The sequence below is a fragment of the Polypterus senegalus genome, chromosome 2 (assembly GCF_016835505.1).
Source record: "Polypterus senegalus isolate Bchr_013 chromosome 2, ASM1683550v1, whole genome shotgun sequence".
Classification (NCBI taxonomy): domain Eukaryota; kingdom Metazoa; phylum Chordata; class Cladistia; order Polypteriformes; family Polypteridae; genus Polypterus; species Polypterus senegalus.
Genome location: NC_053155.1, coordinates 126,550,863 through 126,576,588, shown reverse-complemented (window position 1 = coordinate 126,576,588; position 25,726 = coordinate 126,550,863). Strand labels below are relative to the sequence as shown.

The 25,726-nt window shown below is 37.7% G+C and overlaps 1 protein-coding gene across 8 annotated transcripts in view; it reads right to left on the bottom strand.

Moving 5' to 3' along the window:
* Positions 1–25,726, bottom strand: part of usp25 (ubiquitin specific peptidase 25) — a 232,654-nt gene that overhangs the window by 53,738 nt on the left and 153,190 nt on the right. For 4 of the 8 annotated variants that reach the window (XM_039744549.1, XM_039744550.1, XM_039744554.1 and 1 more), the window contains 2 exons: positions 16,787–16,929; positions 6,245–6,355 (listed from right to left, as the gene is read on the bottom strand). In XM_039744549.1, coding sequence (XP_039600483.1) covers positions 6,245–6,355; positions 16,787–16,929 — 254 coding nt within the window. The remainder of the gene's footprint in view (positions 1–6,244; positions 6,356–16,786; positions 16,930–25,726) is intronic. The other 4 variants (XM_039744551.1, XM_039744557.1, XM_039744552.1 and 1 more) reach the window with 1 other exon arrangement.

Genomic DNA, 25,726 nt, shown 5'->3' with positions numbered 1-25,726 from the left:
TGCTTCTACTAAATACTGAGCAAAGGGTCTGAATACTTAGGACCATGTGATATTTCAGTTTTTCTTTTCTAATAAATCTGCAACAATTTCAAAAATTATTTTTTTTGTCCGTGGGAGGCGTTGGGATGGGGGACCCAACGCCGCCTCACACGATGACAAAGCTGCAAGCTATGGACGTATATATGTACGTAAGTAGGATTCAGTTAGCGTTGGGAACCCGCATAACAAATTTCTTGAAGATGGGCCCATAAGTAACAAAGACCGTTGAAAAGTTCAATATGGTGGCCGACAGTGGCATCATACCACCGAAATAAGTACCAAATTTTAGCCTTCAACCTACACGGGAAGTTGGGGAATTAGTGACGTTGGAAAGTTCAATATGGCAGCTGACAGTGGCGTCATACCACCGAAATAAGTAAATACAGTGGTTTCGGTTAGTGCAGGGAAGCCGCCAACCAAATTTCTGGAAGATGGGGCCATGAATAAGAAAGTTCAATATGGCGGACGTTGTTGACCGTTATGACCGTTACGCGTAGAATTTCGAAATGAAACCTGCTTAACTTTTGTAAGTAAGCTGTAAGGAATGAGCCTGCCAAATTTCAGCCTTCTACCTACACGGGAAGTTGGAGAATTAGTGACATTGGAAACTTCAATATATGGCCGACAGTGGCATCATACCACTGAAATAAGTATGTACATCGATTTAGGTTAGTGCAAGGAAGCCGCCTACCAAATTTTGTGAAGATGGGGCCATTAATAAGAAAGTTCAACATGGCAAACTTTGTCAACCGTTAGGACCGTTACACATAGAATTTCAAAATGAAACCTGCTTAACATTTGTAAGAAAGCTGTAAGGAATGAGCCTGCCAAATTTCAGCCTTCTACCTACACGGGAAGTTGGAGAATTAGTGACGTTGGAAAGTTCAATATGGCGGCTGACAGTGGCGCCATACCACCGAAATAAGTAAATACATTGGTTTTGGTTAGCACAGGGAAGCTGCCTACCAAATTTCGTGAAGATGGGGCCATAAATAAGAAAGTTCAACATGGCGGACGTTGTCTACACGTTATGACCATCTCGTAGAATTTCGAAATGAAACCTGCTTAACTTTTGTAAGTAAGCTGTAAGGAATAAGCCTGCCAAATTTCAGCCTTCTACCTACACGGGAAGTTGGAGAATTAGTGATGAGTCAGTGAGGGCTTTGCCTTTTATTAGTATAGATACCCATATATATACATATACTGTATATATACATATACTGTATATATATACTGTATATATATATATATATATATATATATACACGAGGTGTGGCAGAAAAGTAATGAGACTGATTTTTTATTTACCAAAGTTTTTATTTTTTTCAAAAATCAATGTTATCCCCTTCAAAGTAGTTCCCTTGGGCAGCTACACACCGATGGAGACGTTGTTCCCACTGTTGGTAGCAGCGCTGGAAGTCTTCAACCGGTATGGTCTTCAGCATGTCCGTTACACTCTTTTGGATGTTTTCTAAAGTCCCAAATGACGTCTTTGAGGACATTTTTCAGTTTAGGAAAAGGAAAAAGTCACACGGACTGAGGTCAGGTGAATAAGGGGGCTGGGGAACCACAGGAATGCCTTTTGAGGTCAAAAATTCTGTTATGGAGAGGACAGTTTTTCGGCACCATTTTGGCACAGACCTTTCGCATGGGCAAATGTTCAGTCAAAATTTGATGAACGGTAAATCTGTTCAAATTTAATTGTTCACTCAACATTCTTAATGTTAAACGACGGTCTGATCTCACAAGAGTGTTCACACGTTCAATGTTTTTATTGGTTTTTGAAGTTGAAAGCCTCCCTGAAAACCTTGAGCTCGGGATAAAGAATGTTCCCCATAGGCCTGTTTTAACTTTTCAAACGTCACACTTGCCGTTTAATGGCACAACGTTGCTCCAAATTCCGCTGTTCCATTTTGTGACGACAACCAAAACACAACTTCGCTAATAGCAGTCGCACAAATCACGTAGTTAACGGAAGGAGTTGAAACTTGCACTGAGCTATGGGAGGGTACTGATACACGTGCTCTATCAAGGACAAGAGCGCAGTGTTGCCAGTCTCATTACTTTTCTGCCACACCTCGTATATATACATATACTGTGTACATATATATATATATATATATATATATATATATATATATATATATATATATAAAATGTATAACTCATTTGCTGAAAACAACAGATTTAACAAATATTACACTTCATTAAAATGGTAAATGCTGCTCACTATGAATCAAAAAATGTTCTGACATTTTATTATAACTTACAAGCCAGTAGAGTTGTAAGAAATTGTTAAATTTGCTCTGACAAAGCTATTTTTTGTTGTGAAGTAGCATCAAATACACATTAATTGCATTAACTTTGGAAATGCACAGAAACTAAGAGGCCATTTTGCTAAGTAGGCTCTTGTTACATGGGTATAGGTTGAAACAAAATTTTTATGTGCTTTACAAAATTAATTAGCCGAATATACAACAGATGACATTGTGAGGTTCTTTAAGTATTTCCTCCTTGTTATCATTTATTACTAAAGAAGATACAAGCTAACCACTCAAAAATATGAATAGGCTTAGAAGATAACAAGAGATGTAACTTTCTTTGCAATTGAGGTTTATTTGAATATATAGCACACCTAAAGTGCAGTCAACAAAGATTAAAGTCACTGTAAACAAAAATTTAGGGAAGCAGCAAATCAGTATATACAGTGCATCCAGAAAGTATTCACTGCGCATCACTTTTTCCACATTTTATGTTACAGCCTTATTCCAAAATGAATTAAATTCTTTTTTTCCTCAGAATTCTACACACAACACCCCATAATGACAACGTGAAAAAAGTTTACTTGAGATTTTTGCAAATTTATTAAAAATAAAAAAATTGAGAAAGCACATGTACATAAGTATTCACAGCCTTTGCCATGAAGCTCAAAACTGAGCTCAGGTGTTTCTGCAGTATAATTGGAGTCCACCTGTGGTAAATTCAGTTGATTGGACATGATTTGGAAAGGCACACACCTGTCTATATAAGGTCCCACAGTTGACAGTTCATGTCAGAGCACAAACCAAGCATGAAGTCAAAGGAACTGTCTGTAGATCTCCGAGACAGGATTTTCTCGAGGCACAAATCTGGGGAAGGTTACAGAAAAATGTCTGCTGCTTTGAAGGTCCCAATGAGCACAGTGGCCTCCATTATCCGTAAGTGGAAGAAGTTCGAAACCACCACGACTCTTCCTAGAGCTGGCCGGCCATCTAAACTGAGCGATCGGGGGAGAAGGGCCTTAGTCAGGGAGGTGACCAAGAACCCGATTGTCACTCTGTCAGAGCTCCAGAGGTCCTCTGTGGAGAGAGGAAAACCTTCCAGAAGGACAACCATCTCTGCAGCAATTCACCAATCAAGCCTGTATGGTAGAGTGGCCAGACGGAAGCCACTCCTTAATAAAAGGCACATGGCAGCCCGCCTGGAGTTTACCAAAAGGCACCTGAAGGACTCTCAGACCATTAGAAACAAAATTCTCTGGTCAGATGAAACAAAGATTGAACTCTTTGGTGTGAATGCCAGGCGTCACGTTTGGAGGAAACCAGGCACTGCTCAACCCGATCTAACGCTGTTAGTTTTCAAATAATATTGCATGTACTTAACTATTTTAGAATAAAAACATACATTTGATTTCAGTCTTTTTTTATTCAGTTCCATTCTCTCAGTCGCTTCACGATCCCCCAAAATCTGACAATGCTGTTTTCACATAAAGATGCGCTATAACTCAAATGTGATTTATTTGGAGACGCGCTATACTCGAATGTGATTTATTTGGAGACGCGCTATACTCGAATGTTATTTATATAGGGAAGAAAGTACAATGTCAGGTGCTCCTTCAGTGTAATAGGAACCATAGCACAGAGAGATGTGTACACTGCAACAAGTACACATGTCGTGAATGTAGGAAGGGTGTGTGGAAATTGTTAATATTTGAATGTGATGATTTTATATAGCACGGATCGGAAATCAGCAGTTCTTAGCATTGTACCACGCAAGCTGTCGTATCAACCTCCTACTGTAACTTGCTTTATTTTTTCTTCACTTATAGTCTAGAATAAAAGTGCAGTTGTTTTTTATTCTTGTACACCAACATATGTTCCTGTGTTTGAGCGACACGGGCATGCTCAAAAAAATAGACGTGTAATGCAACGAAAAGTGCACGCAGGCACTTCAGTTCGCAAGCATTGGTACGAGAATGCAGTCACAAGTACGCTGCAGAGCTACAGCGCATCTTTATGTGAAAACAGCATTCTCAGATGGGGGGTAGGGAAGGATTCTGAACACAACTGAGACTGAAAATGAAAAGTGAATAAAAAAAAAACTAACCTTTACAAGTATCATAAATTACTGGCTGTTACACACTGAAATCAAATGCATGTTTTTATTCTAAAATAGTAAGAATAAGAGCAGTTTACTTCTCAAAACTGAACCATGTGGGATCGAACTCATTACCTTTTGGATACTAGTCAGCAGCTGATACCATTACGCTACCGTAGCAGCTATAGTAAGTATGTGTCAATGTGGCATGCTAAGGCGGCTTTTTTCTGCAGTTATATTTTTGAATAAAAGCATACTTGTTCTGTTATATTTGTACCTTTTGTGAAAGTGTTTGATATTTGGACTTCAGGCTTCATACATTATATAGTTTATGCTTACATTTTGTAATTTACTACTACAATATGAAAAACGTTTCTGTTTTAAAAATGTGTTTACACGGATTACTGTAGAAACGGAACACACGTGAAATGCGTGTGTTCCAAATAATGATCTATTATTTCCACTCTAAAACTCCACTTCACTCCCAGATAATCAATCAAGGCATGAGCTGGGAGAAGTTTGTGCACGTTCTAAGTCGGTGGGGGGATGGAGTAGCCGGCTGCTTGCAGCCTGATTTTTATCAGCACATTTAGATGACAAAAGACGCTGGTGGAGAGCTGTGAACAATTTTAAGAAGCGATTTAAGGTGGGACGGAATTACGAGTTTTTTCGTAGGCTCTGGTAATTCTAGTGTTAATTAGCTGGTATTTTTTTTCTTTTATTCGACATTCAGAAAAGCACAGCAGTATGATTTTTACATTTATAAGACATTTATAAATATTTCTGCTTTTACTATAGATTTAAATGCTTAACTTTCTTTTGTTGATTTCATTATACTTTGCCTTTCTCTGTGCAGTTTTTCCCCCTTCATTGTATCTTAATAATGACAACTTAAAAACGAGCAGATCAGAGAAGTTGGCAAACAATAATCAAAGGCTGCAACTACTTTAGCGTCAGACCCACTAATTAGTAAATAATGGATTAATTAAACAATTAGAACACCTTGAAAAGTAGAATGAAAATCAAGATGTAATTACTGTTAAAAAAATACATTATTCCTATATAGCTGCTTGGTACATATTAATTTTTATTTTTTTTTTTCTCTAAATACAGTACAGAACTTGGGAAATATTAGTTCACTTAATTAGCCCAGGAGTTCAATTAAAAACAGAAGCTGGTTGGAAGACATAACTATTTCTTTCCACAATTTTATTCATGAAAAAGTAAGTACTAGATATTGATGTAAGTGTATGAGTACTGCAAAAAAAAAAAAAGGACAAAAAAGTGTTTTTCATTTAATGTTACTGAATTTAAAAGATGTATATTAATGTTCACTATCAAGAACACACACAATACGTGCAAACTGTGTACATAGGTTAAATAAAATATAGAAAAATGCATTTCTTATAGATTGATTTGAATTTGTAGACCATTCACTCAACTTTAAAGTATCAAAAATATGCACATTTACACATAAGCTTAAATTTTTTTCATTTTGTAATATTAAGTAACCACTATTAGCAGCCATTATATTTTCAAAGTTAATTAACAAAAAATGTAAATGTTTAATAAACAATAAAAATTTATGTTAAAAACCTGTATCAAAATTCCACACATCTTTTATAAACAATCAAATAGTTCATGCGTAAACACACAAATATCAACCAAGATATACACAATGCAAGTAAAATGGAAGATGAAAAAACATTTAACTTTTGTAGCAGTGGATAGTGCATGAAAGGGGAATACAAGATAAATCTACCCTATTTCTGCAGAATTTTGGAAGCATTTTAGGCATTAAATATAACTTAAAGACAACAAAAACAAACTGAAGCTGCAATTCGGATACCTCATTATCATATAGTCTCTCCTCTGATTCTACTACAAAGGTCCCTACATGAGGGGAGGCCACCTTTATGACACACTGGGGAGAGGGCATAGGTATGACTTCTCTAGTAGTCTGTAGAAAGAGAGAGATGGCAGGAAGAAAGACTGTGAAAGTTAGAAAAGTAGACTCAGGAAAGAAGTATAATGAAATATAAAGAAACGAAAATCAAGAGCTATGCTACTATTATTCACTTCAAAATAAAACAGTGCCTTTATTTGCTCTGTAAATCATATAAGCAGAAGCAGGATATACAGAAATAATTGGTTTTTTTTTCTAACTATAAAAGAGACCATACAGCTTCACAGAAAAATTCAAGCCACACATTGATACACATCTCATGGGACTGCTGAAGTGATATCATTTTAGACAAGTCTTTGTAACTGTTTCTAGTAAAGTGTCTGTTGAAAATTCCTAGCTTCCAACTGCTGTACAGTTTACTCTACCATATACTCACCAGTGACCAATAACTCAATAGAGGTTCAAAAATGCTTGACCAGATCAGTTTAATAATAATAAGTATACAGGCAGTCCCTGGGTTACGTAGGAGATAGGGACTATAGGTTTGTTCTTAAGTTGAATTTGTATGTCGGAACAGATATATTATTTTAATAAATGCTATTGTTGGCCGACTGTAACCAAGTGCTCTGCCAATGAATGACAGAGTTTCACCTCTCTCTGACCTTTTTATTATTTCTACTTTATTTTCCATGTTGATGTTTTTTCTCTTCATTACTGTATCATCAGCACTTGTATCAGATTTGTATTTCAGAGACATTGTTGAAGGGTGAAGACAAAAGGTTAAGATGAGCTCTTCTGCACAGCAGTGTACACGCTATCACAGCAGGAAGTCACCCCTCGTCAGAATGTCTGGTGTACTGACAAGAGACATCTTCCTGCAATGCACGTAACAGTACAAGCAGGCATGCTATTGAGAAAGAATAGGGGCAGTGAGGGGTGGTTCACCACCCGCCCACCACACAGTCACCTCCACTTGCATTCAGTATGTTGCCTGCAGCGTCAGCTCACCAAGAGTGAACAGGATGCGGCCAAAGGCAGGTAGTGAATCGCTCATCACCACCTACATTCAATAGGCAGCCACCTGAAGCACACTACAGTACAGCCCCCCGTGGCCCCCATTCACCCTCAATTGCCTCCGTTCAGCCACAACCAGGTCACCACTTGCAGCATCACCAGCTGCCCACTGAGAACGAACGGGGCAGCTGTTTAAGGGACACTGCAAGGTTGTGTGGTTAGCGGGAAGTGAAATGCCCCCTTCTGCCCCATCCAGTCTCCGTCTAGTCAGGAGCAGTAGTTGTGGCGGTGTGGTAGGCGGGCAGTGAATCACACACCCTCTCCGGCCCCATCAAGCCTCCGCACACGAGCGCTTGCTTGCACACCCAGCCACCCACTGAGAATGAATGGGGTGCAGCCCCACTTCCACCCCATTCATCAATCGGAGCTGCCCGAGGGACACTACACTGCATGAGCAGCAAAACCGTCCCCCTCCAGCCACCACTTGCAGCATCTCCAGGTCAGAGATAGCGGAGCGGCAGCTAATGAGGAGCCTGCGTCGTGTCCTCCAGACAGATGAAGGAGCAGCTGCAGCCCCATTCATAAGTCGTATGTCCGTAACTCAGGGACTACCTGTAATCATTTAAATTTATACAGCATTTTTCTCACTCCTTGAAGCATTTTACTATATAGAACCTACAGTAATCCAGGCCTTGTATCATTGTATCTCTGACTATGAGTTGTTTTAATTAATGCTCAGTATTCCCAATGTTGAGATTTTGTAATTAACAGTGACTGAGTACATGTATTCATTGTGTCTTGTCTTAAATGTCAAATGTAGTAGATAACAAGAAGTAGTAATTAAAAAAAAATAGCTTCAGTTTTGTTAAAAAAAAAACAAACAAACCCATGAACAGACAATATAAAAGTTAAAAATGATATTTAATATGGCAGTGCATTATGAATTGATTTCTGCATCAGTGTTAAAAAAATGAATAACTAGATTTGCCTGTATAATTTATTTTATCGTATCATTATTTAAGGAGTTAGGTCAATTGAGAACTATAAATTGATGATCAGGTATTACAAAAAGAAAATTACTAACATCTGACAAATGTAAAACATTACAAATCCAGCAAAAAGGATGACAGCCAGTTAATACACTAAATTTACTTTTCCTTTATATAAACTGGGTATAAAATTGAGAAAAATAAAGTTTACTTTATAATTAGAGCCAGCATTCACTATAAAAGCATTACAAGATTAACATACTTTGTAGAATGTAGCTTACAATTACTATGTCAAAAAAGTTTACTTAAACAGAAGGGTCACCATCCTTTTAATCACTTGTGATTAAAATGATACCAATGCTAATGTGTTATATTCAAAAATTAATGAGTACAAAAAAACTGCAATTGTGAATACAAAATGGAGCACCAGTTACAAGTTAGATGACTTTGTTTTAGAAGATATACAGTTAATTGATCAATCTTTGGACTGATTCAGTAAATATAATTTCAAAACTTTGTAATGTCATCATCACCATACTCTACAAGTGGGAAGACAATTTTTACAAGCACACAATAGGCAGGGGAAGCCCTGTTTCAGTAGAGAAAAACTTAATATAGTTTTAATCTATCTTCATACAAATACGAAGTGAAAGAGGGTTGTCCAGCAATATTAAAGATAATTAAAATTATTTTTACCTTGACATAAAGGTAGTTAATTAAAGATTATATCCACTTAATTTAAATTTAGATCATCAGACTATAGATGTACAGTATTCAATGGATAAAACATAACACAGTTTAAAGCATACAAAAAAACAAAATTTTGAGGTGGTGTGAAGTGCACAATTACTGTAAGTCACTTTATGTAACTAATGTAAAAGAATGAGCAAAGCACTGCTATGGTGAGTAAAAAATTGTAGGAAACTGGTGCAACTATACATTCCCTAAAACCCATCTATCCATCAATCAAATCAAATAAATGAAAGTGTTCTGCATAGTATTTTCTTATAGCATATCACATTCACGTAGATACAATTCAAAGTGTTTAGAATTTTTATTGTGGTGAATTTTTATCCTAAGGAGATAATAGTTCATCTGTCATTAAAGTTGTATGCTATTTTGAAAGTCCAGAAGGACCCCCTGTTAAATTGAGAAAACATTTAGGTGCAACAAATAAGGACAGTGCAATGTTGCTAAAGAAAGATGCAAAACTCAGTCAAAAATAAATAAATTTACTTAAGAACAAAATCTCTCATAAAAATATTTCCTTCACTTATTGACAAAGGTTGAACATGTCTTTATGCCATCTTTAACAACAAAGTCACTTTGATGTAATGGTTCAAGTGGCATGTGAATCATGAGCCTAGCAACAAGATAGCATTACAGCAACAAGATACAGCGCTTATGAGAAACAAATCACACAACATGGTCGAAAAAGTCATCACCAAAATATTGTTAAAAAATATGAAAACAAACTAAGGCATTAATCAGTGTGTTGCTTATAGCATATAAAGTTCTTTTGGAATTTGCCTTTGTCCACTTCAGTTTTTATTAATACATTAACAAGGAAATGGAGAAAGCAAATACAATAATACAATACAACAAACATGTAGCACACCCACGTATACCGTCCACAGAACAAAATGCTTATTGCTATACTGGGAAAAAATCATGGCACGGTCATTATTGCTCCCAAATCACATTATAAATTAATGAAAACATAAACTTAAACTCAAATCCAGTTAAACTGTCTAAGCAGAGAGCAAATATTTAGTTATGTTCCGTGATTCATCTAAAAAAAACAACACTGAAATAAATGAGGTCTTATCAGGACAGAATACAACAAATTATTACTAGTATGCTAATGAACTAAGTTCATCTTTTACATTGCAGTGAGAAAAAATAATGAATCATGATGGACTGTATCTTCTTGATGCCAGGTTCAATCCCCACCACTGACATAAACTGAAGGAAATTATGGTAAATATGCAGGTATTACAAATCATTTTATTTGAAGTTTACAATTTGTATCATACAATAGAACTCAAAAATTAAAAACAATTATTAAAAGTAAAATCATCTTTTTCAGATATAAACTATATCTTTTATCTTGTTTTGCATTTGATGAAAGAGTGAATTCAATACAAAATTCCCTAAGTTAGAATAAAAGGCAGATTTTAGTGAAGGTAATGACATTTAGTTTAACATGCTGTTGAAATAGCAAGTGACTTATTGTCACTTAATACTGAAAAAAAAAAAATCACATTTGTGTCAGTCATCTGAGAGTGTCATGTGATTTTGAAATCTGTTTTTAAGGGTGAAAGAATGCAGCATTTTTTTTTCCTTTAAAACAACCTGTGGCAAAGATTGAGTGTTAAAAGCCATTGTTTTTATAATGAATACTATAATTTCTGATCTCAATGCAATACTGTCAAGCATACCTAATCAGCAAATGCTTTGATAAAAGATCAATCAATCAATCAATCAATCAACATTTATTTATATAGCACATATTCATACAAAAAAATGTAGCTCAAAGTGCTTTACAAAATGAATAGAAAAATAGAAGACACAATAAAATTTTAACTAAAACTAAACCCAAATTCCAGAAACAATAAGTTTGAGACAGTAAGGCCAGAATCACTTAAAAGTTTTAAACTCCATATAAAGTTTTTACAAAGTTATTAGTCTTTGTATTGCAGAACATACTGTGAACTCAAATTTTGTTTTCTTAAAGATTAATGTCAAAAATTTAAGTTAAAATATCTGCAAAGTACAATATTTTATTTGCTTGTGATGTTTACCCCTAGGTATTTAAACTGATCTGCGATGATAAAAGGGAAGGTACGCAATCTAATGTTGTGTGCTAGAGAGTTCACTGTAAAAAGCACACTTTCATTCAAATGAATTTTAAATTCAGGTATCTTTTGAAATTCTACTAGTGCTGTTAGGACTACAGGCACAGTATTTTGTGGATCTGATATTGTATATAGTACCATATTATATACATATAGTGATATTTTCTGTTCATGTCCATCTGTGATAATCGCCTTTATCTCAGATGCATTTTGAAAGTGAACAGCCAATGCCTCAATGGCAATTGCAAATAGCAGTGGTGAGAGGGGGCATTCTTGTCTACTATGGCATCAAAGAGTGGAAGATAAGTGTTTGCATTTAATAAATAAAAATTGCATTTTCTCAATCCTTTAATTAGAACTTTGGAGGGTATCTTAACATCATTATTCAGAAATGAGACTGGTCTGTATGATGCATATTGCAATAAGTAATTAATGCTTGGCAAAAAGTTTAATGCAGAACTTTATTGTCTCTGGCTTCTACAAATGTTGATAATAAAAGGGGATCTACCTTAATTGAAAATGTTTTATAAAATTTAGCAGGGTAGCCATCAGGGCCTGCTGGTTTCCCACTCTGAAGTAAGTTTACAGTATCTAGTAATTCTGAGAGTGTCAGAGGTTTAGCCATTTCCTTTGCACTGAAAGTATCTAAATGAGTAGATTATAAGGACTTATAGTAACCTCTAAACATGTGCATTATATTTTTATGGTCAATGACTTTGTCTCTGTCAGTGTGGGCAATTACTAGTGCTGCATTGCAAACTTCCTGCTTGTGGATTTGTTGAGATAAGATCTTATTAGCCTTCTCTCAGTGTCCGTAGTAATGATACTGAATTTTAAAAATGATTTTTTTTGTTTCCTTTGATGTCAAGAGGTTGAATTCTGATTACAAAGGCTGTCTTTTCCTATAAAGTGCCTCATTTGAAAACCTGGCATGTTCTTGATCTATTCTGGTAATTTTACCGATTAAGTCTGATGCCTTCTTGGTTTCCGATCTATTTTTGTGGGAGATAGATATAAAATAATCTATTCTTTTAAAAGTGCCTTCACAGCTTCATAGAGTATTCCTGCAGAAACCTCTGAGGATGCATTTATCTCTAAAAAAAAATCAATTTGCTTTGATATAAATTCTGTACAGTTCTCATCAGCTAGTAACAGGCGGTTAAGATGCCAGCTGCAAGATGAGTTACGTGGGGCATAATGATTTGAGCTCCATGATGAAAGGGGCATGGTCGGACATAACAATAGCATTGTACTTGCAAGATTTGATCGTGGGCAAAAAATTGTTATCTATAAAGAAATAATCAATCCTTGAATAACAATGATGTACCAATCAGAAGAAGGAATATGCTCTTGATTTTGGATTTAGAAATCTCCAAGGATCTGATAAGCTATGATCAATTACAAACTGTGTAATTGTTTTTGCAGTATTAGATGTTATCTTCCCTGTGGCTAAAGACCTATCCACATCTGGATTTAAAAAACAGTTTAAGTCTATGGCCATTATAATTTTATGAGTGTTCACGTTAGAAATGGATGCAAATATGTTATGGATGAAGTCCCTATCATCCACACTAGGTGCGTAGATGTTTATCAAAATCACTTTACAATTAAATAAAATTACCCATAACAAATACATATTGCCCTTCAGAATCAAATATTTCATCTGATACTACAAATGAAATTGTTCTATGCATTAAGATTCCCAAACCTCTAGTTTTCTTTGTATAGCTGTAGTGGAATATTTGGCTAGTCCAATCTCTTTGCAACCAAAACTGATCTGTGCTTATTAACACTAGAATTACCAGAGCCTACGAAAAAACTCGTAAATCCGTCCCACCTTAAATCGCTTCTTAAAATCGTTCACAGCTCTCCACCAGCGTCTTTTGTTTTGAGCAAGGACATGCTCAAAAAATACATGTGTAATGCCACAAAAAGTGCATGCAGACATGTCCGTCCCAAATAAATAACATTCGACGTTTTGAAGAAATCATTTTATAACACGATTTACCTTTATTTATTTACTTACTTCCTAAAGCCTAAAGTCACAAGTAGTGTGCAGAGGGCATGCTCAAAAATGTGTGTAATGCCACGAAAAGTGCCTGCTGACACTTTAGTATGCAAGCAATGGTATGTGCATTCTTGCTCCGACGTAGAAGGGAGCTGAGTTTACCTCTGTTACTGCGCGTCTATGTGAAAACAGCAGTGTCAGATGCGGGGGTGGGGTGTGTTTGGGCTCGTGAACGCGGCTGAGATAATAAAACTGACCAAAAAAAAACCAAAAAACCAAAGTTAACCTTTACAAGTATCATAAATTACACCGGCTGTTACAGACTGAAATCAAATGTATATTTTTATTCTAAAATAGTAAGACTAAGAGCAGTTTACTTCTCAAAACGGAGTGGCGGAGGATCGAACTCGCGACCTTTTGATTCCCAGTCGGTAGCTGATTCTATTGCGCCACGGAGGCAGTCATAATAAATGGCTGTCAATGTCGTATGTTAAGGCGGCTTTTTGTTTCTGCAGTTATATTTTTGAATAAAAGCGCAATTGTTGTGTTAGGTTTGTACCTTTTGTGAAAGTATTTCTTGTATACTTAAGGCTTCACACATTATATAGTTTATGCCTACATTTTGTCATCTACTAGTAGAATATAAAAAACGTTTCTGTTTTAACAATGTGTTTTCACAGATTACTGTAGAAACGGAACAGACATGAAATGCGTGTGTTCCAAACAACGATCTATTATTTCCACTCTAAAACTCCACTTCACTCCCAAAAAATCAATCAAGGCATGAGCTGGGAGAAGTGCACGTTTTAAGTCGGTGGGGGGATAAAATAGCCGGCTGCTGGCAGCCTGATTTTTATCAGCACATTTAGATGACAAAAGACGCTGGTGGAGAGCTGTGAACAATTTTAAGAAGCGATTTAAGGTGGGACGGATTTACAAGTTTTTTTCGTAGGCTCTGGTAATTCTAGTGTTAAGTGAGTCTCCTGTAAAAATACGATCTTGGCTTTTAGACCTGTTAGGTGGGAGAATACTTTCTCTCTCTTTAATTCGTGATTGTGACCTTTGACATTCCTGTTCACAAAGTTCACAGTGTGGTCTTATGGACATTGGTTATAAACTTTTGTTGAGATTTTGTAGTCATAAATTAAGGTAGTACATTATTACATAAGATAGCTTTAATTTTAATTTCCAATTTTGCCAGGAGTTATCACTATGAAGCCTATTGTTGTGTTGGGACTTACAATTGTGGGGATAAAAAGGATAGCTTAGAAACAGATTGCTTTCTTTCTCTTCCCCACCTCCCCAATTTTGCCTTCCCACATGTGGCTAGACCACACTTCATAAAGTCCCAGTCCTCTGACATACCTAGACATAGAGCATGTACGAAACAAATCAACCCCATCCACAGCGATGTACAAGGATTAAAGTAGAGATATTTATTGGCAATACAGTCCCTAATACTATAAACCTAGAATATAATCTTAAGCAGTCCCGAAAGAATAAACCCAGGGATTGATGTTAAACAGTCCCCTTTGGAGAGAAAAATAAAAAAATCTATTTGAAAAAGTGTCAGGATCAATTTTATTGGCTCTTTTTCTGCTTCATCCAGAGAACTAATACTGTAGTTCTTGCCTTGAATGTCCACTCTCAATTTAGCAGGATACAAGAGGCTGCATCTGATTTCAGCTTTTTGTAAGTGCTGTTTAATGCTGTAAAATGCAGCACATTTAGCAGATATTAAAGGTGACAAATCAGGGAGAATACGAATGTGGTTATTTTCAAATATTATCTCTTGTTTCAGTCTGAGAAATAATATCAAATTTACTTTAGATTGTAATTTGTCAAAACGTACAATAAGGCTTCTAGGTTTTGAGGCATTCAATCGATGTATATGGTAAGCTGCTGATATCTTGGTTTTGATTTAAAGTCCTCTCCAAATGTTTTTGAGAATAGTTCAGCTATGAATTTTACTGGGTTTAGACTTTCACGGTTATCAGGGAGACCTTCGATTCTGATGTTTTTCCTTCTGTATCCATCATCCAGCGCAGCTAGTCTGTCTCCAAGTACAGTACTTTTCATTCGGAATTTGTAGCCATTGCTTTTTCGTCAGCAGTAGATACCAATTGTTTAACTATTTCAATACAAGCCATGAACATTTCTTTAACGTCTTCAAGTTAAGCACCAAGTGCTCTAAATTTATTCTCAAACTTACTTGCATTTTCCTGTAGTTTTTCCTCTAATTTTTCTAGCATGCCTTTAAAGTTTGCCTCAAAGCAATTACTTAATATTTTGGTCTTCTTCGTGGTGCACGGGTGGAGTAGCAAGCCAGGTTGGAATCAGTGCCATATGATCTGTGGGAGGGTAGTTGACAGCAGGGATAGTATGGCCATGCACTGTTCTGAAAAGCCTTCTGGAATCAACAAGTTTTCCTGGCCCAACTCACTTGCAGTTTGGCTCTCATTTTCACTCTCGGCTGGAGCTGATGCTGCAGCATCAAGTCCCCAGAGAGCTATTCTTTCACCTGCCTGTTCCAGATCAGTCTCTGGCAGGCCATACCTTAAACTTGAGGCTTGTTAAGACTTAGATGAAGCTTTAGTCGTCTTTTCTGTTTCTTTCTGAGCTGTACTCATGATTTTATATACTTGCATTTATTTTAATTAAAACCCTTCTGGTTAAGTAAATACAGGATACATTGGGATGATGGTAAAAAAAAGTGGTAAAATACCGCCACTACTAACAGAGTTTCGTCTCAGATGCCCATCTCCCAAAACGGAAGAGACCAAAAATGTATATTTTATTAAGATTGCTGTGAAACAAGCAGCAACACCCCAATGTTAAAGTAGTTTTACCATTGGGTTGGCGACAAGAAAAAAGGAGGCCAAGATGTGTTGTTGTTAATTTTACTGTTTGTAAATAACATAAATAAGTTTATGCTACACTTCCTTTGCATTCACTTGAGAATGATTAGCATTTTTTCTTTGGCTTTGCTATGATAATGAGCTTTTTTCTTTTGTATTATAGACACTCATAAAATATACAGAATTATAAACAAAAATCTAATGCACACTTGTAACAGCAAATTATTCCTAATTAATATTATGACAGTATAAAAACAATAATTTTTCATTAAATACTGATTGATAAAAATATATTCTTCTAAAAGTCTAGAATCACCTTTATTAGCAGAAAAAATATTACTTGATTGTAATTTAGTACATTTGGTAAACTGTGGTCCTATCAGAAGAGTGTGATTAACTATGCATTTTAACAAACCTTTATTTTTATAATAATTACTCTATTTCAATATACCCTAGTGTCAGAACAAACAACATAAAAGAACATAAAAAAGCTAAACATACCCAGCTAAATCTTTTTCTTATTTTTCCAAAATAAAAACATTACCTTAATGGCAACATTAAAAATTAGATATGCTGTTTGCAACATCTAGTTATATACCAATTTTATACAGAAATGTCATTTTACTAGAAATAAGCAGTTAGTGAGTGGACAATTAATAGAATATTTACAACTAAACATTTTTGCTTTTTAAGTACAACATTGATTGATACAAATGTTATTTTAATATCCATTAAGAACATAACCTAAATATACTTACAGAGTCAAAGATGGCTTCTGGGCCTTTCGCCTCATGTTCGGAAGCTTTGGAAATAGCGTCTTCAGTGCACTTATTTAAGTCCTGTAAATCATCTGTTGGAGAAGGCTGCTCCATGTACTCTGGATCATGTAATAGTGCTGGAACTAACAGAAAGGAAAGAAAAAAAATGCAGTGGCATAAGATCTAAAAAAGTTTTTATGGTAAAGAAATAAACAAGCTCGGAGAATGTTGTTAGTAACAAATGGCTAGTACTATGTTGCAAATCTTTAGATTGCATATTCCTTCTAACACCCTCTAAATGTTTTTTTTTCTAGGCATTAGTTAACTTACTGAATCCTTCAACTGAAAATGTCCCTTACTCTTTGATGTCAAGTTATTCCAATAATTTGTCGAAGTTATGTAAATAGATGCTTTCATCCCACTGGTGATCTTAGTTCCTGCTGCAGATTTTCAATGGGCTACAAATCACGATTTGTTCCCATATACTTTTCAGATTTTTTTTCTTTTTTTAACTTTGTTATTGTGATATAGGATCCAACACTTTTGACAAGCACCTGGTTGCATTACACTGACATTGGTGCTAAGTTTAGTACTGGTTCCAAACTTGTAGTCATTGCTTTGTGTAACTCTGATTCTTGTGATCTTGAATTAATACTAGAATTACCAAAGCCTACGAAAAAACTTGTAATCCCGGCCCACCTTAAATCCCTTTGCACCTCTCCGTCAGCGTCTTTTGTCTTGTAAATGTGTCAATAAGCGCACACAGCCTACTATCCCATCCCCTCACCCATTGCCGCAGCTCAACTCACAACAAATCACTGAGCACTGAGAACCCTATCTTGGAGTGAACTGCCTGGAGTTGTAGAGGGTAAATAATATATTGTCATTTGGAATACATACATTTCATGTGTGTTCCGTGTCTACAACAATCAATGTAAACACATTGTTAAAACAGAAACTTTTTCATGATTTAGCTTCAGAACATTGTCAATGTTGCATCCTCTTTTTCTTTTTCCATCGTCTTTTCTTGTAAGAAGTGACAATGAAGTTCCCCTGCAAGGTGAGCCAAGAACACTCTTCTTTTCTCAGTGGACCCTGTTCATGCCTTGCACAGTACGTGTGTGTTCATCGCCGCCAGGTCAAGCATGTTGTAGCACACAGCAACCGGCCACCTGCGTGTTCCTTCTCACACTGAATGAGCTCATGCCTTCTGGTCCATGATGTCACCGCAGCACCGGGGGGAAATAAAAACAAAAGAGACAAATATATGTGATATTTTGAAGAAAACATTTTATGACCTGAAAAGTCCCAATCAGAAAACCTCATCGCACTAATATTATTTGAAAACTAACAGCATCAGATTGTTAGTTAGGGTCAGATCAGAAGGAGGGAAGGGAGAACGTGAACATGACTGACAGAATAAAAACTAAAAAAAAAGGTAACTTTAACAAGTACCATAAATTTACACCCGGTCTGATGCTGTTAGTTTTCAAATAATACTGCATTAGTGCCATGATGTTTTCTGATTGATACTATTCAAGTCATAAATTATTTCTTCAAAATGTCACATATATTTGTCTCTTCCCCCATCCCTCGTGCCATTGACATCATGGACCAGAAGGCGTGAGCTTATTCAATGTGAGCAGGTGGCCGGTTGCTGTGTGCATGGTTGACCTGGCAGCGATGAACACACACGTACTGTGCAAGGCATGCATGGAGTCCACTGAGAAAAGAAGAGTGTTCTTGGCTCACCTCTCAAAGGAACTTTGTTGTCGCTTCTTACAAGAAAAGACGATGGAAAAAGAAAACGAGGATGCAACATCAACAAGCTTCTGTTTGTGACGATGTGGGTTCTGGCTCCACACTCCCATTGCTGTTTGGGAGCCCTTCAACCCAACACCGTCGGTAATGTTACCGATTGAGCTAGTCAGTGGAGGCAATAAACATCTGAGCAAGGGGATGGTTGAAAGTGAAACGGTGCTTTGATTAAAAGAAACAATCAAAACAAGGTGTTCAAATAAAGTAAAGTGCAGTTCCAAAGTTCTTCAATAAATAATCCATAAAATGAAAACGTGGAGGTTAAAATCAATAAGAAAAACAATCCTTTTAAAACGAGAGGTAAAATGTTCAGGATGCAGTCTTAAAAACAAACAATTGACAAACCCGGTGCCTTCATTTAAAACTAGTGTCCCTCTTGCTTCATCCATCAGGGCCCGGCAACAAGGGAGATGCTCACTCTGCAGCTGACCTTCTTCCTACTACTGCTACTGCTGTCAGTTGCCTCACCGATCCTTGGCTCCGGTCGGCTCCTCCAGACAGCGACTTGGGAATCTCTTAACGGCCAAGGCTCTCACGTTAGGGACACCGCGTCCCAAGTCCCGACTCCCGCGGAGAGTCCTGTACCTTCCCAGTCACTCCCGCCCTACAAAACAATCTTCTGCGGGGCGACCACAACCACTTCTCCCGGGTGTTGGCCAAACACCCAGGCGTCCTTCAGCTGCCTGCGAGCATTCGCTCGCTTCCTCCTGCACCGACTTGCTCACCTGCTTCCTCCTTCCCTCTACCCTCCGTTCTCTTCCTTCTCCTTCGTTCTTTTTCCTCCCCCTTTTTCTTTCATTTCTCCTTCCACCGACTCGCGCTTCTTTTAAATGGAGAAGGACCATGACAGCTGTAACCTATTAGCCACGGGAGCAATCACGGATGTGGGCAGTTCCTCACCTGTGCACTCGGTGAGAAACGCCCACACCCGAGCGCCCCGCGGCTCGCCATGGCCCAACGCCCTCTCGCTATTCCGCCGCGAGAGCGGGGATTATTTATTTAAAAATGAATGGTCTTTGTGTGGTATAGCAGGTCCAAAGCTTCCGAAAAAAGTCAGGTTTTTTTTAAAATCCGTATAGCCGTGTCGTTCTCCGTGGGCGCGATTACACAACCGCGGGGAGTTAATGGGGTGATTGGAGCGAGTCGCACCTGCACGTGAGGGTGCGGTCGCTCTTGTTTGCCTCATTGGCTTCCAGCGGTGTGTAATTAAGACGCTGTGCCCACGGAGGCAGACAGAGGTGTATATCTATACTAATAAAAGGCAAAGCCCTCACTCACTCACTCACTCATCACTAATTCTCCAACTTCCCGTGTAGGTAGAAGGCTGAAATTTGGCAGGCTCATTCCTTACAGCTTACTTACAAAAGTTGGGCAGGTTTCATTTCGAAATTCTACGCCTAATGGTCATAACTGGAAGGTATTTTTCTCCATTAACTGTAATGGAGTTGAGCTGGAAGGGCGGAGTTTCGTATGACATCATCACGCCTCCCACGTAATCACATGAACTGATTGTCAACGCAGTGCGTAGAAAACCAGGAAGACCTGCAAAAAGCGCTTAAGAAAACATGCATTATATAATTGAGAACGCAGCGAAAAACAATAAGAAGCGAGCGAGTGACATATACTACCATATTCATGAGTGTTGCTGCCTCGGAAAGAAAGCAAGGTGTAAACCTAAACTTTAAATTAAGTTCATAGACAGGCTACCGCTGGCGTTTCACATGCCCACAGGTAATGCGGGATACAAGTTTAATGAGAGGACGAGGATATAAGCGAGTTTTGATCACTTTATAACTAAGTTAAAATTGTAGGTGAAGGGGTGTGCTTATGCAAATTCGAGAGACTGTGTTTGTGGGGGATTGACAGTTAAGGCGGGTGGGGGAGTCACGTCATCATCTCCCCTCCCATTCATCTAATTTCGGTCTGAGCTGAGCTCCGCAGCTAATGCCGTCTTCCGAAGCAACTTTGTCAGACTGCCACCAAATACTCACAGAAAAATCCACAAGTTAATACACACGCTGTCTCTATAGAGTTTCTCCACACTGAATCCTCCAGGCACTACTTACAAAAGGTCACATTGACAATCGTGTTACGTTATTTTTAAAATCTTTCCTTTTCTTAGCACAAGCACAGCTGAGAAGCTTGATGCATGTGCTCCATAACGTTAAAAATAATGCATTTAATCACACTTTGCATTACAAGCAAAGGGAGCTTTTGTCAATGCATGATTTCCTGGTACTGTACACCATTACATTGATCAGCGCATCCCGATTCATTTTACCCTCGCACCACCTTAGTTTGAGAAGAAGTCTGAAAAATATGAGGTTAACACAGAAAAACATCACCAATTCAAGCTTTATGAATAATCGATTCGCCATCAATAATTGTTTTGGTAAAGCCATCCTCCTTCCATTTTATAATTTTTCCGCCAATAGCCATGATTAAATGAGCGGTAAATAAAGTAAGAGCAAAGCGAGGGTGACTTATTTAGGCAGGCATATATATGACAGCAACACTCATGACAATGTCAATCATGTTACGTTATTATTAAAATGTTTCCTTTTCTTTTCATTACTTCTTTAACACACTACTTCTCCGCTGCGAGCGCGGGATTTTGCTATATATATAATATATGAATGACCTCCAAAGAGCGCTGAGACTTTTGATATCATGAGCGTGTCTGCAAAACTGTGGTCTCCTGCCCAGCAAAAGTCGAGCAGCCAGCGCGTGCATAGCTGTGCCGGCCTTTGAGACGCTGACTGCGCTTCTGCCTTAAGTCAAAGTGAGCACTTTTAATTTTTTTCATCCTCCCCGCGCTATAGCCCAGACAAGTGCAAACACGGGACCCCTTTTCTACACCACGGAAAAATAATATTAAGGCGATTCACACTTTCTTTGCACGATACGATTATGAGGTCCTCACCTCGGATTATGAAAACACGCACGAGTGGAGGACTGACAGTGCCATCACAGCCGATTAATGGCGGGGCGTCTCACCAGTCTACACAAGGCGATCATAACGTCAGCGAACACATCTCTCTATACTATATAAAAGAAAAGGCAACTTTCCTTTCTTTACACCTTTTTTCCTTTTATCCCAAACCAAAGCCTTTCTCTCTTAACACTGCAGAGGACACAAAACTAATTTTCTTTAAATGCCGGTAAGGCACATTACCAGAGGCACAAATTTGAACGTTCACATAGAAAATGTAATTTCTATACCACAGCCGTCGTGTAGCGCCTTTCAAAAGGGATCTACTACCGAGAGATGATCCATATATATTTTAGCTGCTGTTAGTTACTTACCTGTTGTGTTACACAGTCTTTAAAATGTAGTTTACCTGAAACCACTCCAGTAGTGCTCAATGTACCTGTACTTCTTAAAAGCGTTAATGTTTTACTGTTTAATAACTTATAGACTATATTTTATTATTTTTCCCTTGCACTCAGTGACCAAAGCTATACACACACATATAGACACATACAAACATACACACAAGTATATGTATGTATGTGTATATATATATATATATATATACACACACACACCCCTATCTACATTATATATATATATATATATATATATACATACACACACACATACATACACACATATATATAATTTGTGTGTGTGTATGTATGTATGTATGTATGTGTATACAGTGGTGTGAAAAACTATTTGCCCCCTTCCTGATTTCTAATTCTTTTGCATGTTTGTCACACAAAATGTTTCTGATCATCAAACACATTTAACCACTAGTCAAATATAACACAAGTAAACACAAAATGCAGTTTTTAAATGATGGTTTTATTATTTAGGGAGAAAAAAAATCCAAACCTACATGGCCCTGTGTAAAAAAGTAATTGCCCCCTTGTTCAAAAATCACCTAACTGTGGTGTATCACACCTGAGCTCAATTTTCGTAGCCACCCCCAGGCCTGATTACTGCCACACCTGTTTCAATCAAGAAATCACTTCAATAGGAGCTGCCTGACACAGAGAAGTCGACCAAAAGCACCTCAAAAGCTAGACATCATGCCAAGATCCAAAGAAATTCAGGAACAAATGAGAACAGAAGTAATTGAGATCTATCAGTCTGGTAAAAGTTATAAAGCCATTTCTAAAGCTTTGGGACTCCAGCGAACCACAGTGAGAGCCATTATCCACAAATGGGAAAAACATGGAACAGTGGTGAACCTTCCCAGGAGTGGCGGCCGACCAAAATTACCCCAAGAGCGCAGAGCGACTCATCCGAGAGGTCACAAAGACCCCAGGACAACGTCTAAAGAACTGCAGGCCTCACTTGCCTCAATTAAGGTCAGTGTTCACGACTCCACCATAAGAAAGAGACTGGGCAAAAACGGCCTGCATGGCAGATTTCCAAGACGTAAACCACTGTTAAGCAAAAAGAACATTAGGGCTCGTCTCAATTTTGCTAAGAAACATCTCAATGATTGCCAAGACTTTTGGGAAAATACCTTGTGGACTGATGAGACAAAAGTTGAACTTTTGGAAGGCAAATGTCCCGTTACATCTGGCGTAAAAGGAACACAGCCTTTCAGAAAAAGAACATCATACCAACAGTAAAATATGGTGGTGGTAGTGTGATGGTCTGGGGTTGTTTTGCTGTTTCAGGACCTGGAAGGCTTGCTGTGATAGATGGAACCATGAATTCTACTGTCTAGCAAAAAATCCTGAAGGAGAATGTCCGCCATCTGTTCGTCAACTCAAGCTGAAGCGATCTTGGTGCTGCAACAGGACAATGACCCAAAACACACCAGCAAATCCACCTCTGAATGGCTGAAGAAAATTAAAATGAAGACTTTGAAGTGGCCTAGTCAAAGTCCTGACCTGAATCCAATTGAGATGCTATGGCATGACCTTAAAAAGGCGGTTCATGCTAGAAAACCCTCAAATAAAGCTGAATTACAACAATTCTGCAAAGATGAGTGGGCCAGAAATTATCCAGAGCGCTGTAAAAGACTCATTGCAAGTTATCACAAACGCTTGATTGCAGTTATTGCTGCTAAGGGTGGCCCAACCAGTTATTAGGTTCAGGGGGCAATTACTTTTTCACACAGGGCCATGTAGGTTTGGATTTTTTTCTCCTAAATAATAAAACCGTCAGTTAAAACTGCATTTTGTGTTTACTTGTGTTATATTTGACTAATGGTTAAATGTGTTTGATGATCAGAAACATTTTGTGTGACAAACATGCAAAAGAATAAGAAATCAGGAAGAGGGCAAATAGTTTTTCACACCACTGTATATGATGTAGATAGGTATGTATATATATATATGTGTGTATATGTAGATATGTATATAGATATGTAGATATGAAGATATGTATGTGTATATATATGTATGTATGTGTGTGTGTGTGTGTGTGTGTGTTTGTGTGTGTGTGTGTGTGTATATATATATGACAGAAGCAATCCAAGCTGTGAGAAAACAGTAAAAAGGAGGCGTGTCAGACGTCGTGGTACATTTTCCGATGCAGCTAGACGAAAAAAACTTTGTGACGCTGCCGCCAAATACACAAAACAATTACTTTGACAATCATGTTACATTATTTTTAAAATGTTTCCTTTTCTTTTTCATAACTTCTTTAACACATGACATCGCTGAAGCGCAGGTATTTTGCTATATATATATATATATCACAGCGACACTCATAACAGTGACAAAACAATTACATTGACAATCATGTTACGTTATTTTCAAAATGTTTCCTTTTCTTTCTCTTTCCTTCTTTAACACACTACTTCTCCGCTGCCAAGCTGTATATATATATATATATATATAGATATATATATATAGATAGATAGATAGATAGATAGAGATATATATATATAGATAGATTTGAAAAAACATATATATATAGATAGATAGATATATATATATAGATAGATAGATATGAGAACAACATATATATATATATATATATATATATATATATATAGATAGATAGATATGAGAACAACACTCATATCAATGACAAAACAATTACATTAACAATCAAGTTACGTTGTTTTTCAAATTTTTCCTTTTCTTTTTCGAACCTTCTTTAACACACTACTTCTCCGCTGCAAAGCGCGGGTATTCTGCTAGTTGATTATATATAAGCGAAGGTACACCAGAGAGGGGGATAAATCAGGAATCGTGGAAAAAAAAAGATATAAATCGGGGAAAGCAATGGAAGGAGGTAGAACGATGTGAGTAGGAGGTTAAAGGACGTCAATGGCAGTCTAGGCTGGATGATCTGGGCACCTTAAAAGAGAGAGACAGAACGAGCGGGGGCCCCGCAAAGGAGCGTTAGATAGAGGCGCTCTTGGGGGCTAGTTCGCCCCACTGACAATTAGCGAGTGGGGTGAGCAGGAGAGGTGTCATCCCTTTGGATCTGAGAAGCGACTACAGGTGCGCGAAAGATCACGGGAGGAGAGCCAACCTCGTCGGTCTGGCAGTGACGTCCATCTGGAGGCCAAGACGGAGGTTGACAGAAGGAGCCTGTGACTGTTGGGTGTCCGCAGCTGCAAGTAATGGTGAGCTGGGGAGAAAGTGATGGAGGTGGGCCAGAGAACAAGAAGGGTGAGAGACTGCGTTTTTAACTTCTACATTTTTACCTCAGATTTTAAAGGATTTATTTATTGTTGATGGTTTTAACCCCACTGGACACTTGATTTTTATGGGTTTATTTATTGAACTTTGACGCTGCACTTTTGCACTTTTTGTTTTTGATTGTTTTTGAATAAAAGCACTTTATGGAATATCCCCTGGCCTTGAAAGATTTGTCCCTATGTGTCAGCTCATCTCGGTGACATTATCGACGGTGTTGGGTTCAAGGGCTCCTGAACAGCAATAGGAGGATGAAGTCGAACCCGCATCGTCACACTTTGCTCAGTGAGCTGTGGACCCGCTATACCACACTGTTCCAAGACCGGTGCTTCCCCCCAGGAAAACAAACTTAGTGTCAGGTGCCCTTTCAATGTAATAGGAACAACAGCACAGAGAGAAGTGTGTACATTGCAACAGGTACACGTCCTAAAAGTAAGAAGGATGATCCTTAGGTGTGTGGGAACATAACATTTGAATTTGATGATTCTATATAGCGTGGAACTGATC